The 19,466-nt window shown below is 36.1% G+C and overlaps 1 protein-coding gene across 2 annotated transcripts; it reads left to right on the top strand.

The window, feature by feature from the left end:
• Positions 1 to 848: 848 nt before the first annotated feature.
• Positions 849 to 19,191, top strand: csf2rb (colony stimulating factor 2 receptor subunit beta). 2 transcript variants are annotated; one of them, XM_048198542.1, is made up of 14 exons: positions 849 to 1,003; positions 2,886 to 3,049; positions 6,141 to 6,285; positions 6,420 to 6,589; positions 6,677 to 6,828; positions 10,309 to 10,456; positions 10,564 to 10,702; positions 10,805 to 10,956; positions 11,057 to 11,181; positions 11,284 to 11,458; positions 13,890 to 13,995; positions 14,202 to 14,271; positions 16,337 to 16,434; positions 17,367 to 19,191. In XM_048198542.1, exons 2-14 carry the CDS (start codon positions 2,953 to 2,955, stop codon positions 17,836 to 17,838), a joined length of 2,049 nt encoding a protein of 682 aa, XP_048054499.1. In that variant the 5' UTR covers positions 849 to 1,003; positions 2,886 to 2,952; the 3' UTR covers positions 17,839 to 19,191. The 2 variants fall into 2 exon arrangements, with proteins under 2 accessions (XP_048054499.1, XP_048054508.1); XM_048198551.1 differs by lacking the exon at positions 849 to 1,003 and adding an exon at positions 1,648 to 2,218.
• The last annotated feature ends 275 nt before the right edge of the window (positions 19,192 to 19,466 follow it).

Here is a 19,466-nt window from a genome sequence, read left to right as displayed (position 1 = left end):
ATTTTCCTCATTGTGACAATAATTAATTATGAGTTTACCATAAACTGCAAAGTGTCTGCTTTCAAATGAGACCTTACTTATGCTTTTAGTGCAAAGGGTTCATGAACTGTATCTGTTTTAGTTTGGGTATGTCATTTTTTGGGATTTTCCAAAAGCGGGGGTGCTGGCTAACAGGTTAACCTGCAAAATAAGCACCACATCCTGTCTTTGTTAATAATTCCAGGCGTATCCGGGCACGATTGCTTGTGGTTCCTGAAAATATAAGAGGAACGGACAGGATGTTTAAACATGTTTCCAATTAGCAACATCAAAAATGCAAATGACTCACTTGATTTGAACACCTATGCTCAGTAAGAATTCAAATAGAAGAGCAGAGTATAAGAAATGCTTTAGTGCACATAACACTATGCGCAGAAAGAAAGAGGAAGAGAAAGAGTGAGACATTTTTGACACTTTCAGGATCTCCTGCCTTTTACTGGAAAGCTCCTCATTGCTGTTTGTGTCTGCATATGTGAGTTCATGGGTGTATTTTACCAAGTGTGAATGTAGGAGTAAGGTCTATGCATTTGTGGGTGTAAATATGTGTGTAGAGGTGTTCTGCTTTTGTATGAAAGTTGACAATCACTCTCCATAATAAGGTGGCATTCATGCTGTAAAGTTGAATACAGTCAATTTGTTGATCAAGATATCGTTATTTAGTTATTTGGTTCTTGGTTCATATTTAGCAGCATGTTAACTCTGTTCCTGTTAAAAGGCTGTTTTTGATGACCAAACAACTATTGTTTTTACCCAACTGAGAAAAAAAAAAGGAACTTTTGGTTTGAGCTTCAAGTAAATGATCTCACGAGTGCAAATACACTTCAGAAATAGGAACAATGCCTCAAACACACACACTAGGAAAGCATATTGATTTGAATTTGATTGCAACAGACCAAGGCACTCTTTAATCCAAGCACAGATTCATGGAAAGTTTACCAGCCTGCTTTTGATGACAGAAATACAGGTACGCATTTTTTAAACAAATATATAGACCTACTTTTAGATGAGTATGAAATTGTATAATATGCTTTCAACTACGTATTTATAGGCATATATATTTTATATAGTGTTAAAAATTCACTAAACTCAAAAATCGCCAATGAGAAGTGAAAGATATAGTTATATGAGTGAGTTTATAAAAAAAAAAAAGAGCATTGATGTATATCAAATCTTTCCATTATGTTGAACTCGCAAAGACTTAAACAGCGTTGATAATAGGATATAGGGAAAAAAGATAGTGAACGTGAAGTGGTAATTTCACAATTTTCTCTGAAGACTTCCATATTAAAAAAGACCTTTATCCTGATCTTTATATGGATGAAAGATCACCTCTTAGGTTTAAAATAATAAAATATTATCCTTAAAAATAAAACACAAAGATATATTCGGAAGATGTTTTAAACTAACATATTTTAAGAAAAAAAAAGTTTTTTTTTTCTTATGTTTTACAAGAGGTTTATGCTTAAAACAAGATTTCAGAAAAAAAAGTTACCTTCTCAAGTAAATCTAACTTGTTGCAGTGTTTTACACTGTTTAACTGTTTTTGTTTCGTTTTTTTGGAGTGCATTCACACGTGAAGACAACCGAGAGTTGTTGTGGAGAAAACGTATTTTACCTCACTGAGGTAAAACACGTTTTTGTTTCTTTTGCCCTTTCAATGAGTTCATTCAACTACGTTCGCTTGAGTAATTCACCGCAGCTAAACATAGCAGCTCTACCTTACACCACGCAATCTCTAAATGAAAGCGTAAACTTAAAAACGGCAGAAAAACATAAGAAACTAAACTAACTTTTACAAAATACACACATTTTAAAGTCAATTTCCGACAGAACGTGTGCAGTTTGACCACATCTCTTTCACCCAACGCCCCTCACAGTCTTTTAAGTGCAGGGAAATCCCTTTCTTTACAGTTTCCTGGCAGTTGCGAGAACTGTGACAGAGTAGAGCGTCTGTGTTTTACCCTGCGCAGCTTCATTAGTGGGTTATGGGTAGATGGTCAGGATCACCGCAGAAGTGTAGTTTTATGTACAGTTATTGTATAAAACCTGTGCCATGAAGATCTAGGGCGTTTATGAAGATCCGCACCTGTTACTTGAAGAGCTCCATTAATTAAAAGATGGATTTTGAATTCTCAACCGAAAGATGGATTTTGAAGTCATCATGCTTGTGTCTCAAACAGTAAGCAATTTAATATTTAACATTTTTAGATGCTTTGTTGTGTTTTCAAAATAACTAATACTTCTAAAGTGAAATTTGTCATTTTCGATGTGAAAACACTTCTAAACTCTAGACACAACTCTAGACAAGTTTTACGCAAAACGATCTGTTTGTCGGATCAATGGCAGACAGGAGTAGTGTTTAGGAAACATTCTAGAAAACAGTCAATATTTTTACTGTTTCGTTAGGTGTCGCAGAAATGACTTCAATTCAGCTTTAAAGTTTGCTGTGTGGGTGCCGAATTTTTTAATGACAGGAAAAATGTGATGTAAGAAGAAAAAGGAAATTTTGTGCTTAAAAGCAGTAAGAATTTCTCAGAAGCATGTGTATGATGTGTTTTTTGTGTTTGCTTCTATAACAGCATAACGTCATTCCCCTAAAATGAAAATTCTGTAATCATTATTTCACCCTCATGTTTTGTTCCAAACTCTATGACTTTTGTGCTTCTGTGCAACACAAAATAAGCTATTTTTGAAGAATGGCTCAGTGTTTTTTTGTTTGTACCCCAAAGATCTTCTAAACAAACGACTTGAGGGTGAACAAACGATGACAGAATTTTCTGTTTTGGGTGAACTGTTCCTTTAAATTTAATGGTTCTAACCATCAACACTGGTTTCTAAATATTCAGATATCTTGGAAATAACTAGAAGAATCACCTGCTCTAAAAAAGTGCCTGGACTCTGATCTCAGCTACAATGTTCTCTACATGGATTCTGCATATGGTTTCATTCACTCTGCTGGTCAGAGGGGACATTAAGCTGTGTCCTCTTGATGAAGTCACGCCTGGGAAAGGTGAGAGAGAAAGATAAGACATTATTGCATTCAATTCTCTTTTATAAAATCTGCGTAGTTCAGGCCTGTGTCCACCAGATAGACCTTATCAGTGGTCTTTCTAATCTTATTATTGTGGCCTCCGTCCTGGACTCATACATATAAATTTTATTATCGCAGCAAAAATAAACCCTTATCTTGGACCCAACTAGACAGTCAATAGAGATTTTCCTTTGCAGACACTTGGACGTGGCCAGTTAGATTGGCCAGTAAAAAGCAGGTCTAAAGATCTGGGGCTGTATTCACAAAACATCTTAAGGCTAAAAGTAGCTCCTAACTTGCCGATTTAGGAGAAACTCTTAAAAATAATGGATGTGTCAGTCCTAAATTTAGGAGTCCTAAATTTTTGCTCTAAGAGTATTTCACAAAGCATTTTAGCATTAAAACTAGCTCCTCCCCGTATCCCCAGCTGAGAGGGAGGAGCGGGTTGGCGGAGGGATGCAGAAAACTGTCAAAGTAACTATACACGAGTCGACTCTCGTCTGTGTATATATACCTCCTCTCGAGCTGATTAGAAAGACTGTTTGAATGTGTTTCTCCCAAACTTTGTTTATAAAACATAATTTGTTGAGATGCAGACATACAAGAGGCGGACAATTAACTGTATATACTAGTTTAATTAGTGACACTTAGCCTACATTTTAAAACCTTTATGGCAACAATATGGAAACATTTTATTTTGACTATGGCAACATTTTTATTAAAAAATATTTATTTGAATAGGGTAACATTTGTATTTTAAAACCTTTATTTTAATATGGAAACATGACACCTCATTCTACAATATTTCTATGATTAAATCGCTGACTCCTCCCCCATCAGCCAATCACTGTGTGGATACTCCATAGCAACGAGGTCAACCCCGCCCTGACTCTTAGCTTAAAGGGTTAGTTCATCCAAAAATGAAAATTCTGTCATTAATTACTCACCCTCATGCCGTTCCACACCCGTAAGACCTTCGTTAATCTTCGGAACGCAAATTAAGATATTTTAGTTGAAATCCGATGGATCCGTGAGGCCTCCATAGGGAGCAATGACATTTCCTCTCTCAAGATCCATAAAGGTACTAAAAACATATTTAAATCAGTTCATGTGAGTACAGTGGTTCAATATTAATATTATAAAGCCACGAGAATATTTTTGGAGCGCCAAAAAAAACAAAATAACGACTTATATAGTGATGGCCGATTTCAAAACACTGCTTCAGGAAGATTCGGAGCACAAATGAATCAGTGTATCGAATCATGATTCAGATCACGTCTCAAACCGCCAAATGCTGAAATCACGTGACTTTGGCGCTCCGAACAGCTGATTCGACACACTGATTCATTTGTGCTCCGATGATTCCTGAAGCAGTGTTTTGAAATCGGCCATCACTATATAAGTCGTTATTTTGTTTTTTTTGGCGCTCCAAAAAATATTCTCGTGGCTTTATAATATTAATATTGAACCACTGTACTCACATGAACTGATTTAAATATGTTTTTAGTACCTTTATGGATCTTGAGAGAGGAAATGTCATTGCTCCCTATGGAGGCCTCACGGATCCATCGGATTTCAACTAAAATATCTTAATTTGCGTTCCGAAGATTAACGAAGGTCTTACGGGTGTGGAACGGCATGAGGGTGAGTAATAAATGACAGAATTTTCATTTTTGGGTGAACTAACCCTTTAAGACTTCAGTCTATTCCTTAGTAAAAGTTTGTCTCAGCAGCTTTGTGAATAGGTTTTAAGAGAAAACTCTTAACTAAAAACTTTTACTGCTATTTAGGAGAACTCTTAGTGGTAAGATAAAATGTTTTATGAATACAGCCCCTGATTTTAGAACTTTACTTCTAAGTAATTTGAGTTGAGCTTTGCAGAATCTATGAATAGTATATAAAAATTCCCTTTAAGTTTATCAATCCAAAAATGACATCACCCTGAGCTTTGTCAATCTAGTAACCTCTAGAAGTTCCTGCCTGTGGTCACACGTCTGTGAGACAGCGACACTCTAGGAAAAAAATAACCTTTGAAAAAAGTTTCTTTTTTTCCCAAACTGGAGGATAGATCATCACTGAACAGGCTTTTTTTTATTATTAATATTATTCTGAAGAGTTATATGTTGTTGCATGATATTTGCAGTGTTCATACATTGCAATTTAAATGTGCAATGGTTCGCATGAAATACTTTTGGGAAGTGAAAATATCTTGTAATGTGACATGCTAAATGCACCAAGAAAGATAGTTATAGTTTTGAAAGTGATTCCAATGATATAGTTTCTCTGTGCTGTTATTGTAATAGTTGTGATGTGGACTCTGCTATTCTTTTATATTTAGAATGATTTTCAGAACTATAAATTTATAGTTATCATTATAGTTATTGTCCTCGGTGTGAACAGGCCTTTATCAAGAGCTAAAACTAATTTGCTATTTATGTTTTTTTTTACTAAATACCTTTATTAGTGTATTTATTGTAATTAATTACAAAATATAAAGAAAATTAATGTCACATTGCAAAGCCATTTAATATGGAAGCTTGTTTCCACCACAGAAAAAATTTTTTTAAAAGATAATTGCAACATTTTTCTCACAATTCAGACTTTTTTTCTTGCAATTGCAAGTTTATATCTTCTTTTCTCAGAATAGTGAGATATAAACTCGCAACTGTGAGTTATTAAGTACAATTATGAGGACAAAAAGACTGACTTTTTTTTTTTCAAACTCACAATTCCGATAAAAAAAACAAAACTATTTTTTAATACATGATGGAAACAAGCTCCCATAATTTAAAATGTGAACTAGAAAAACATAGGAAAACATAATACTACTAATGGCAAAAATAAATAAATAAATTGCAACTAAAATTCTTGAGTTGATGTTGATAACCATTGATGGAAATGTATGGGTCTCTTTTAATTTATGGGAAATTTAAGTATTATTTGCCTGAATGTAAGAATATGTATTTGGCACGCTTTGGTGACCCATATGTTGTAGAGTCTATCAAATCTGTCCATCTCAGACATGTTACTGACCATACCTTTAATACTGACTGCTAATCTCTTGTTTTAGAATCTCCGTTGATGGATTCCTTGCAGTGCTACAATGACTACAAGAGCAGTGTACAATGTAGTTGGGAGGTTGATCCACATGTTCATCCACATGCTACAGGAAACATATCCTTGTTTGAACTTTACTACTGGGACACATCTATAAAGTAGGTGAAAGAAAGAAAGAAAGAAAGAAAGAAAGAAAGAAAGAAAGAAAGAAAGAAAGAAAGAAAGAAAGAAAGAAAGAAAGAACTACAAAGGGGAAAATTAACTTTTTCTCTCTCTCTCTCCTTCTCTGTAGAATAAAAAAGAAATGCGTCCCGCACAGACCCGGTGTGCTTTTATCCAATGGGAAGATCTCTCACGAGTGTCGCTATGAAAGTAAAAGGTTTGGCGTAGGAACAAAGCACACTCTATTCTTCAATGTACCCTGTACACCCAAAGCCACAATTCTCAACGTTGCTCAGCATGGTGAGTGTGTGTTTTGTGCATGTATTTACCTTCTAAAGCATCTCTGTTGTGGAAAGGCATTTCACCGTTGTGTCTGTGTGATTTCAGGAAAAGTTAAGGCCCCAATTGACTTGACAGAGATGGAGGTTAATGGTGGAAGTCATCTGCTGTCCTGGAAAAGCCCATATCCTGCATCCTCAAACATCACAAGTACTCTGGTGTACCAGCTTCAGTATCGCAGACACAAGCATGACTGGACTGTGAGTACACAGTGCATTATCAGAAAAAAATGTGCAAACACTACACCTAAAGGGTTTATATTAATTTAAGATAAGGTACAAACTAATAATATTTCACAACAATAGTATAATGATTTACTTTATTTTTGATTAAATAAATGCAACTGGCTCTCAAAAACATTCAAAATCTTACTGACTCCATACTACTGAAAGATAGTGTAACTTATACTTACCCGAAATAAATGGACTTAAATAAATGACGAAAATGAATCAAAGGTATAAACACCAAACCCTAAATGGCATTAAAGCGCTCACATATTCAAATATTATCTGATAGCAACCTTTTCTTATAGGATGTAGTGGGTATCCTTTCTACAACAATATCTGTGCAGCAGCAGCTTTGTTTCACTGTACTATCAAACAACACAATCTGAAATTGTAAGGAAACGTCATATAACCTCAAACTCAAGATTCCCAACTAAGATAAAGCCTCCACATGAAAGAGTGATGCTAGCGGTCTGAAACTGGAGATAGATCCACTGTCAAGATTTGGATATTTACATGAGTGAATGCTGAGTAGCCTACGCTTATATGTATTTATGCGATCGGTTGGCATTGTTTGTTTACCAAATGTGCGTTTGCACTTGCAGAATCAGTGTGTTACTGATGTAATCAGTAATATATGCCATTTGTGAAAAAAAAAAAAAAAAGGTTGGTTTAGCCTGCTGCAAAAATACGTGTAGCCTACTGTTACTGTATAAATATTACAACGTATTTCCACTGTGATGAATCAATTAAAAAATAACATAGGCTACAGCATGATTGCACGTGTAAATATCTTTTACACAACATTTCAATAAACAAGGTGTTGGAGTAGGCTAACTTACACTTCTAACGCAATATTGACAATTTCCAAAATAATTCACAGAACAATCTATTTCTTGTCTCCGTGAAACACACAGTGATGTTTACTTCCTGAATTAATTTGTATATTTGAGAAAGAAAAAAAAAACGGTTCAGTAAAATTAATTAGTCATTAGGTGTTCAACTAGAAGCGCCGCTGCGCAGACCGATCAATGACGTCAAAGTACCGCGAGAGTGAGCATACGCAGCCGTCTCTCTAATCGCTCTCGCGGTACTTTTGATGGCATACACCACAGCGCAGCGCCACTTATAGGGTGCTTCTCAATATCCCTCCTCGTCTCCTCGCTCCTCCGTCCTCCATCCTATGACCCGGAAAACGATCGAGCTCAGCCATCTTGAAGGACATATCAATTCTCTAATTGCACCGCGAGGATCGAGGAGTCTTTCTGAGGAGTCATGAGCGAGGATACACCGGTGCATCCTTTGCGGAAGTCTTTCTCGTCGAGAAACCTGACGCAGGCATAAATTCTCCTCCCCCTTCATATCTGTCACAATAATTTAAATGTATGTTTTAATTTTACAGTTTAAATAAACTTTATACCTCATATATTTCAACGGGGCATCTTGCTTTATTAATATGTATTATAATTTTTTAAATAACCAAACTTTAACAAGATGTGGATAGATTCCTCGAGTGCAACTGATGACGCTTTGAAGTGACGCTAAAGAGAGCGAGGATATATCATTTCACTTGATTCAATTCCTCCGTCTCGCATCTTTCCCTTGCGTCCTTCCCTCGCATCCTGAAGGGGTGGAGCTAAGACGCGAGGAAAGGAAACGAGGATGCACAAATAAGAATTGAGAAGCACCCCTAGTCGAACACTCACATACGCACTTGTTTTGATCAGGGTTTTTGGCTGTGTTCCACAGGGTTGCCAGGTTTTCACAACAAAATTGATCCTCAAAACTAGCCCAGTCGCATTTCAGGGGGGTCCCACGGTAAAAATCGCATTCCAAGGGGTAAAATCCACGTTTTTGGCAGGGCTCCCCTGGTAAAGTTCACATTTCAGGGGCTAAATATCACGTTATTTGGGATCGATTCAACCCACGGACATGAAAAACAACCCGCGGCAACAGTGTAAAGTAGCCCAGTTTGTTTTTTTACGCCCTTCTTTCGCTAACTTCCCTCAGTCTCGTTGACTTGGATATACGTCATTGCTTACATTGCATGACTGCCCACTACTGGCGGAACTCGTGCAATGGGCTGGATTGGAACTCCTAAGCCCTTGATCACTTGGAAAATGCTATGGAGTTGATTTATTATTTACATTTTTCCCCCCTTGCAAAACTGTTTTATGCAGCATTCTATACGTACATAAGTGTTTTTGGGTTGTTTGAGATATTTAAAAAAATAATAATAATATATCATAGAGTTGTTTGTGGTGGGGTAAATTAAACGTGATATGCAGTGACGTCACAATCGTGTTGCACTGTGGTATATAGAGCTGCCTGAAATGTACATATGAAATAGACTCACTCCCTCTGTCAAAATTGAGGGAGTGAGGCTCTGTCCATATAAACTTTCCTCATCCACTTCACTTCAAAATGGCGGCAGGGAATCCCCGAGGGGAAGTGCTTAGGGAAGTTCATGAGTGCGTGTCTAAACGTGGAGTGGAACGCAGCCTTTGAGCGAATCGCTCAGTGAATGGTTCAGTGACGCACTAACAAAGAGAGTTACTTGTCGCCACCTAGCTGTAGAGTGCCTATCCACAATTTTCAGCAATGTTACTATAAGGTGAAACACAACATTAAATAACCGATGTAATGGTACTGCTTTATTGGAAATGGATTTTATAATTAAACTTCTTATTATATTAGTAAAATATCATATACATAAAGCGAAATGTATATCGACTGTACCAAATGGTAGACTATTTTCCACTGATTTTAAGATTTTTTATGACTCTCTAGCTTCAATACAGAACAATCGAAAAGCTTTTAAGACATCTAAGCTGTTGAAAAGGATACTTAATGTAATAGAAACATGACTGATTTGTGATATAAGATACAGAATATTGATTTAATTGTTTTATAGATTCAAATGTCTTTGTATTCCCCTACTGTTGTTCCAATAAAAAAATAAATAAAAAAAGGAAGCCTGCCACTGAAATGCAAAATCTAGCGGCAAAAAAACAAAAAAAAGAAACACAACATTACAAACTTTTATTTTAAATAAAAATGGACTTGAAATTTGGACAAAACTGAAGGTACACGTGCACGTGAAAGAAATACAATCCCATTGAAAATGACAATCAAATTAAAAACGAAGGAGAAATTCAAAACTATTTATCTATATTATAATATAGGCTGCCTTTATTGCAAAATATAACTTCTTTTGGTGATTTTTTTTTTTTTTTTGTACATTGATTATGCATAGTTTTTCATATTGAATTCAACCATTAAATGAAAAATAAAAAAATAAGCAGATGGCTTCAACAAACATATACCATCGAATAACAATCTCAGAACTCACAGTAGGTCTGTCTTTAAAGTTATTTATAATGTCAGATTTAATTGGTTGCATGTTATTGAAATATTACCTTTGATAAGTTTCCTCAATCTGTTTTACTGGAACAGACTGTGGATAACATCAATGCATCTACGTATATGATTGACAAGGAGTCACTGTTGCCCGGCTACCATTATGAAGCCAAAGTGAGAGCGCGGGGTCCTGTAGGACTCTGGAGTGACTGGAGCCACCCGGTGTCCTGGAAGACTCACAATGGTGTTATTTTTATTTATTTATTTTTGCTAATAACCTAAAATCATTTTCATTTTTTTCCTCGTTATACTGCAAATACCTGTTTTAATGAAGTTCATGACCTTTTGCAGATGAGGAGGTCAGTGGAGTCTATAACCTGCAGTGTGTGATAGAGGGAGAAAAAACGGTGACATGTACCTGGCAAATGAAGACAGACCATTTACAGGTTATGTCTTATCGTCTCTGGTGCCGTGACAGTAATGACACTGAGTGAGTTCTTCATCCATCCCAAACTCATGTGATGTCACTAGCAATTGATCTACAGTGTCACATCACATCCTGTACACTGACAACCCTTTCTCTATCCCTCAGACCCTCTGTTTGTTGTGAATATCCTCAGCTGCAGTCCAGAGACGTTGAGCTATCAGAGTTTATGTGTTCTGTGACTGTCTCTGACCCTTACCTGTTAACAGTGGAGCTGAAACCAGTGCAATACATGAGGACGTTCGAAACTCATGAACACAGTGAGTCTCTTTAAAGTGTTGTTTAGTGGAGTCTTATGTGCCCAGTGCTGCCCTCTGGAGTTTAGGAGGAACATTAACGTTTGGTGTTCTTCTCTTCAAGTTAGATTTCCACAACCTGACAAGATTCAGGTGATGGAAGAAGATGGCATCTTCAAAATGAACTGGACCGTACCAGATGTTAGAAATTTGATTCTATTCACCGAGCTAAAACTGTTTTCCCACAAGGTGTGTTAGCTATCTTTCGATATCTGTGTTGCATCTAAATGATTCATTGTAACTGTGACTGATCGCATACATGGTTTTAACTTTTTTTTTTTTTTTTTGTAGGACTTAGTGAACGTTACCCTTAAAGTGGGGGTCAACTATTTTGATATTCCATCTAAGAATCTAAGTTGTTCAACCGAATACCAGGCCCAGATCAGATTACTGCTTATACCAGATAGCGAATATATTATTCCGCCATCAGATTGGTCAGAGCCAGCAGTGTTCACCACCAAGCCAGGTAACACCATTGACTATGCACTTCTGATCATACAACCCTGTTTTGTTGATTTCTTTCTTTCTTAATTTAATTTGAGACAAATTTGGATAATGTGTCAAGACTGAGATGTGCTCACTTTTAAAATTACACACTACATCATTAATAAATATAGATTTTAAAAAAATATTGACTTATTAAGTTGAATTCGGGTATATATAGGCCATTTTTTTGCATTGAGATTACTTTGAGAAATATTAAAATAAGTGGCACAGTGCATATAATTTAGTTGTGTTTTTATTTTTTATATTTCCATTTAACTTTATTACTATATCAGTTTTAGTTTAAGTCATTTTAGTACTTCAGCTTGTTTCAGTTAGATGTCAAGGTATCATTTCTAATGTTTGGTCATTTCTAAAATGCTTAACTGTTAGTGTCCTGGCAGCAAGAAGATTGGTGCTCTTTTTTTCATATTACATATTTTATTAATAATCTTAAATTAGGTATCATTCGAAAGGTTACAGCCTCAGTATTCATCCTGTGAAAACCATTATGGAAGCAGTACTTAAATTCCTTTTACCAGGCTCCTTCCCCTTGTGGGCAGTGTCATGTTTCATATTACAAAATTTACTGCCCTATTTTATATTAAAACCTTTTTCTACTCTTGACAAAACACATATTGTTGGAAAGGTCTGAGACTCAAAGTTCCATTTTTAGTGACTGTTTTGTGATAGAAGTGATATTGTGACAGAAATGTATAAATTTGTGACAGGAGAACACATAAAAAAAATTGTTGGTGACACCCGGCCGGTGGCTATTTTTTTGGTACTGCACCTAAACAAATTCTCATAGAAACTTCATTTTTTGTGATATCAACTTCAAATCTGGAACACAACTTGGTTAAACATATAGCTTTGATTTTTCTAGCATTTTTAGAGTAAAAAATATATATATTTTGTAAAATATACAGTATATTTTTTCATAAAAATGTTTAGTACAGTACATTTGCTTTACAGTAAATTTAAATTTCTATAATGTTTTTACTCATTTCTTTCTTGTAAATGCAATTGAATGTAAAGCAGAAACTAGATTTACAGCATTAATTAAAGGGTTAGTTCACCCAAAAATGAAAATTTTGTCATTTATTACTCACCTTCATGCCATTCCATACCCGTAAGACCTTCGTTAATCTTCAGAACACAAATTAAGATATTTTATTTGAAATCCGATGGCTCCGTGAGGCCTGCATAGGGAGCAATGACATTTCCTCTCTCAAGATCCATTAATGTACTAAAAACATATTTAAATCAGTTCATGTGAGTACAGTGCTTCAATATTAATATTATAAAGCGACGAGAATATTTTTGGTCCGCCAAAAAAAAAAAAATATATAACGACTTATATAGTGATGGCCGATTTCAAAACACTGCTTCAGGAAGATTCGGAGCATTATGAATCATCGGTTCGGAGCACCAAAGTCACGTGATTTCATTAATATCATTGCGCCTGCTGCACTCATGGTACAGCAGCAAAGTTCCTTGATTATTACGCCGGAATGAGAATATAGTTCCTAGCCATATCGGCCTAGAAAATCGCAACTTTTGATTTTCTGTCGGTCTTAGTACACGATGTAACTACAGAAGAGTCAAGTTTTAAATAGGAAAAATATCAAAACTCTTTGGTCATTTTTGAGCAAGATGCTAACGGTCTAATCAGATTCAATGAACTATGCTAAGCTATGCTAAAAGTGGTACCGCCAGACCCAGCGATCGGCTGAATGGATTTGAAAATGGTAAAACTCAACTGTTTAACTCTAGGAGAGTTGGAAAATGAGCCTGTTTTCAAAAAAAGTGGAGTGTTCCTTTAATGTTATGAAGCAATGAGAATACTTTTTGTGCACCAAAAAAACCCCCAAAAAAAACAATTAACGACTTTATGACAATATCTAGTGATGAAGCTTTATGAATCTTTTGTTTCGAATCTGGTTCAGATCGCGTAAATGAAGCCTCGTTTACTGAAATCACGTGACTTTGGTGCTCCGAAGCACTAATTTGAAACAAAAGATTCGTAAAGCTTTGAAGCTTCATGAAGCAGTGTTTTAAAATTGCCCATCACTAGATATTGTTGAAAAGTCATTATTTTGTTTTTTTGGCTCACAAAAAGTATTCTCATCGCTTCATAACATTAAGGATGAACCACTGTAGTCACATGACCTGTTTTAAATACGTCTTTAATGCCTTTATGGATCTTGAGAGGTTCAGTGTCATTGCTGGCAGTAGAGGCCCCACTGAGCCATCAGATTTCATCAAAAATATCTTAATTTGTCTTCCGAAGATGAATGAAGGTCTTACGGGTGTAGAACGACATGAGGGTGAGTATTATATAACATGACATTATATAACATTCAATCCTGCATTACTAATTCGGTTTGTTTACGCCCCCCAAATTTTTTTAGCACCAGCTGCTTCAACGTCTATCAGCCCTTTCATCTACATTCTGGTTCCTGTGTTTGTGGTGGTGCTTTTCATCATCTTGTACAATGCCCTTCCTGTCTGTCACAGGTAAATCAAACTACATGTTGACATTTATGCATCTATCTAACATTTGATCAGTTCATGCATTCCCTGGAAATCAAACTTGTTAATGTACACTGGTAATGCTAGCCCATGATTTACTGTTTGAACTACAGGAGCAGTCATTATAAATTATGTAGCTTTTTTTGTTTGTTTGTGTGTTTGTTTATTCATACGTGTAATTCTATTAACAGAAAGGTTAAATTATGGAAGGGATCGGTTCCATCGCCCATAAAGAGCAAAGTGCTGGAGGGGATAATCAAGGTGAGTCTTTTCTGACTAATCTTGAATCAGGAGCTTGATGCACAATATGCATTTTCGAACACGCAATGCAAGAGTGTATTGCTGCGTCCCAATTTGCCTACCTATATTATGCCTTAAAAGTATGTATCAATCATTTTGTCACAGTTAAAATCCTCCACATTCAATTAAATTTAATTTCTTACCATTTCGGAGAGAAATGTAGTCTCTCCTTGTGTTTGCATAATGAACACGCAAAGATAATGTCCAAAACACATCATTATAAAAGTTCACAATGCTGTTGCAGATGAAATATAATGTGGATGACATTTATTAAATATTTTTTTCGTCAGGTTAGATACTGATTATTAATCACTGAAACCCCTTTATCTTAACCGCTCTGTTTAAAAATCAAGATGTACGTTTTTTTAGCTTTTAGTATGAATATATTAGCCTTAAGGTTATGAATAAGCTGGTGTGTTTCTAAACAATGACAAAATTCGCATTTAGGAGATATATAAGCATTCAAAACGTACAGTCTCTCGCTTCTGCTAAAATGGATCATGGATTTTTACAACATCACATCGCACTTCAGCTTCTCATCAAATCTTCTGTCCAATCAAACGCTCTCTAGAATCTGAAGTCCCGCCCCCTCCTACACTATCAACAGACACAGAAGCTGTGGCTGAAATTGGTCATTTGTTCACACATTTACTAATTTCTACATGGTGAATGGCACACAGTGCACTATATAGAGGATATAGGGAACGATTCAGAGAGTGTAAATATTTCCTTTGACGTGAATTAAGTCCGTTTTCGCGTTAGAACGTGAACCGCCGCAGCGCGAGCACAGTCTGCTCTGACCCAAGGACACAACAGCACAGACCGGATCATATCCACGAGTCGGCTCAGACCACGAAAGGTATCGGGCCCAATTAAATTCTGCACAGAATGCTGTATTTTAAAGTGATATTGAGGAGATTAGGAGGAGAAACTGTTAGAGATTAGAAGGAAACTGAAGTTTTACTGAGTTTAACGGCTCTGGCCGAGCTGTGATATAAACAAAACGATATTGGCTATTTTAAAAAAGGGGCGGAGCTGGTCAATATATCGCTTTCCTGTTTCAGTTGAAATTACGTTAACACCTTTTTACAGTCTATGGTTAACACATTGAATAATGCTGGGCGTTTCAAGACACTTAAGTGGGCCTTTTACTGTCGAGATGGTCGCGACGCACATCCGTCATGTTTGTAGTTTTTTTTTTTTTTAACACTTTTTATTCGTTTTTGTAGTTCTAATCGAATCCTTCTCCACAGCACAATGGGTTGTGGGCAACATTAGCCAGTGTACTTCAGATTCAACATACTACGATTTGAGACACACTCTATTTTCGAATACTATTTAGGACGGATAGTATATGCGAATTGGGATGCAGCATATGTCTCTTTATCATAGCTGAAGCGAAGCAAAATATTGCTTCACGAAAAATAAAGTGAAGATGACAAACGAATGACAAGGAAGAACAAAAAATTAACATATAGTACACAAAAGTACGAGCAAGCGTTTGTTGTTCGTCACCAGCAGCACACCAGCTCCAGTCAAACAATGACTCACGGTCTCACGGTAAAAATTATGTTCCGGGGGTAAAATCCTCATTTTTGGTTGGGCTCCCCTGGTAAAATCTGCATTCCAGGAGATAAATATCATGTTCTTTGGGGTCGATTCAACCCCCACACATGGAAAAACAACCCGCGACAACAGTGTAAAAGTAGCCCAATTCCACGGGAAAACCGCAGACTTGGCAACACTGCTCTTGCTCACTCTTTCTCCTCCCCCATCATCATGAGTGGACACGCCCCCTACGGCTGATTGGCTACAAGTGTGTTGTGCTGCTTGGTCCAATCCACTTTCAACAGTGTTTCTCAGAAATCACTTACTATTTCACTATTTCATGGCTTTTTGTCTATCAGTTTTGTCTTTATAGACTAAGTTTTATAACTATTAATCCACTCTTTTAAATGACACCTGGTTAGGTTATGCTGTAACTGAGTTACATATTTTCTTTTTCCTATCTCTCTCTCTCTTACAGAAGTCTTCCACCGGATGGCCGCATCTCCAGATTGAGAAAGAGACAACCTCTATTTGTGTTCTGCTGGCTACAGACAATATCAGTCTCTGCAAAAGCAGGTAAGCTCTCACTCAAATGAAAACATTTCTCAAATAAACAATTTTAAAGTCAGCATGAAACAGAAGTTGAGATAGTCTTTTCATTCCTATTGTGAAGTCTATCTAAGTATATTGGCATCATCATGGCCTTTTGTGTAGGAATTACAGTATAGTGTCTGAAAATGCTATTTTAATATTATATATATATATATATATATATATATATATATATATATATATATTATCGTATTTATTAACATTTTAAATTAGCTAAATTTTAAATAATTTTTATTTTTTTATTTTCTAAATGTTGTGTTTTTTCTATTTTATTAGTTTTAATTTTATATATATTTAAATTAGCTTTAATTTTATATCAGTTTAAGTTTTAGCAATTTTAGTAATTCATCAAATTTTTGTTATTTGTCAAGGCAACATTTCTAATTTTTAAGTTAAAGTTTTTATTAAATATTTAGCTATATTTTATTTTATTTTTATTAACTAATTTAATAATTGATGATCTTTAGAAAGGGACCGAATCAACACTAAACTAATTTCAGCTGAACAATGACACATTTTTTTTTTTTTTTAGCTAAAATGAAATGTTTGCATCACTGAATAATCATTTTCCTGTTATTACTGTAAAGCTGCTTTGAAACAATCTGTATTGTATAAATAAAGGTGACATGACTTGAGCTTTGTTTCAGTTAGTAAAAATGATGTTTAATAGTTTCATTTTTTGTTTTAAATTTAGTTAATAATACCGTAGCAACACTGCTCTGAAACGACTTTGCGTTCCAGCTAGTGCCACCACTTCCTCTTTCAAACCCTCAAAAATATGTAGTATTATGGTGTGGGTTGCGTATTATTGTAATTCATGTCGACTTTAAAGTCTAGACAATGTTGTGCATCTTAAATCTGACGATGTTTTACTTTTACACATAATTTTGTTACAGTGTCTCCCAGGAGCCGCTTTTGTCACACACGGAAGATGTGAGTGTGAAAGCTGTTAAAATGGGACAGTCATCTGGATCAAACCACTTGTGCACCTATGTAGGGGAAGGCATGTGCAAAGACAAATCAGGCATGAACTTCAGCGGGCCTTATATTCTGTGCTGTGAGGATTCCTGCTCTCGGGACAAAGGATTAGACGGGACTACAGACAGAGATCACACATCTGTGTTAGGAAAGACTGAGAGTTTTGCTCCAATAAATGGAGGCTACGTTGTAACTCCTCCCACTGCAATGCCAGCCACTCAAAACCCCACCCCTGTTGACAGCCCGACCAATAATCCATCAGATGAACCCCCTGCGTACACCCCCGGCCCAGATCAGGATTGTATGGTCGTCCCTCATCCATCCGGCTACTTCATGATGCCATGTGTTGCCATGGGACAGTCAGAGCCAAGAGGATCATCTGGAACATAATGATCAAGGACTGCTTTTCAAAAAAAAAAAAAAAAAAATTAAGAGCCTACAGGCTCAAAGATGGACCCAAACATGCAAGCGAGGGCCATGGCTAAAATGGGCATGATAGTAAGCACAATAAATGCAGTTCAAATCTATTTAAATGTCACTTAAGAGCATTGTCTAGCTACACAGATGTTTCACATGCCCATAATGAAAGCTGATAAAAAACTCTTTGGATACAGGTATGCTGTGATAGTCTCACCAACAGATGGCAGTATTGCTTTAAATGAATGTAAGAAAAGTCTTATTTTGATTACTCTTCTCCACAATGCACAATGTGGAAAGCAAGCAACGCATTAGTCGAAAATGAATGTTTTGTCTGTGCCTCTCAAAGGCAACTCACTGCATTGAATGTATTCTGCATTTCTGTTTTGAACTTGTTTTGAGAATGTTACTGTTTATTCGTTGCACAAAGATCATATTGCGCATGCTCTCGGGCGAGAGTGTCGCAGGAATGAACAGAAAAGATACTGAGGTGCACAGAAAGCAACTTGTATGGAATTATTTGTGAATGAGACTTTTTTTTGTTGTAGAAGTAGTGCTTTTAGTAATGTTTGCTGTTTTCACCAAATAATGTAACATATATGACTATATAATAATATAACTTGATGATCAAAAAAACAGTGTTGAAGTTTATTCCCACACCACTAATATCACCAAACAAAAGTGCAGAAATAATGAGGTTTCCCAAAATTCACAGTGTCTTTCATTAGTACGCCAAATAGACAGACCCAGACCCCAAATTCACATCATTGGCTGATCCAAACACACATGGTGCATCTGACATTGCATACTGTCTGAGTAAATGCTACATTTGAATGTACTTTGTGACCATTAAAAAAACAAATCTATATAGTATGATTATAATAGGTAGTATGAATGGAATCTGGACATACTGCATCTACCATGTTGTTACTGTCACATGACCTACCAGTGTTCAGTTCATCGCTTCACTGCCATTCATAAATCCTCTCCTGAGGCATCATGGGATAGTAAAGTGTACGTCGAATGCACACTTCAGAAGTCATCCGGGGACTTTTCTCCGACTGTTTTTCGAATACTATGTATTCGGACATACTACTCTGTTGGCGTACTGTTTTTCACATACTAATAGGGTATCAGGTTGTTTAATATATCAGGTTGGTTAAGATGCTCCAACAAAACACTAATGTTTTGATAGAGCCACAGAGACAATCTTATAGTTGTCTCTGGTTAAGGAGGGTATTAAAAGTGTTTGTTTTCTTTATACTGGTGTGATCGCAAGCTATTTGTACTCAAGCACGATGCATTAAAGGTTTTGCTAAAGCTCAAGAATGCCTCTTCTTCCACACATACTTAATTTTAGTGTCTGTTTATGTGTGTTTATCTCCGTCTCTCTCAGTGTTTCACATGTGTGTTTTTTGGCAGACCGGAGTTTATAGAGTATGTCTGTATCATCGGTTTCACACAGAGCAGATGTGATTTATTGCAGGCTAATCTACTCCACTCTGCACCTCATATTGGCCTTGTATGTGTGTGTGAGAGTGTGTGTGGCTATGTTTTAATTATACCAACACAAGTCACTAAAAAAAGCTTTTAACACTTAA

The sequence above is a fragment of the Megalobrama amblycephala genome, linkage group LG1, assembly GCF_018812025.1.
Source record: "Megalobrama amblycephala isolate DHTTF-2021 linkage group LG1, ASM1881202v1, whole genome shotgun sequence".
NCBI lineage: Eukaryota > Metazoa > Chordata > Actinopteri > Cypriniformes > Xenocyprididae > Megalobrama > Megalobrama amblycephala.
Note: the sequence above shows the minus strand (reverse complement) of the source record. Positions and strands in the feature narration are given on the sequence as shown.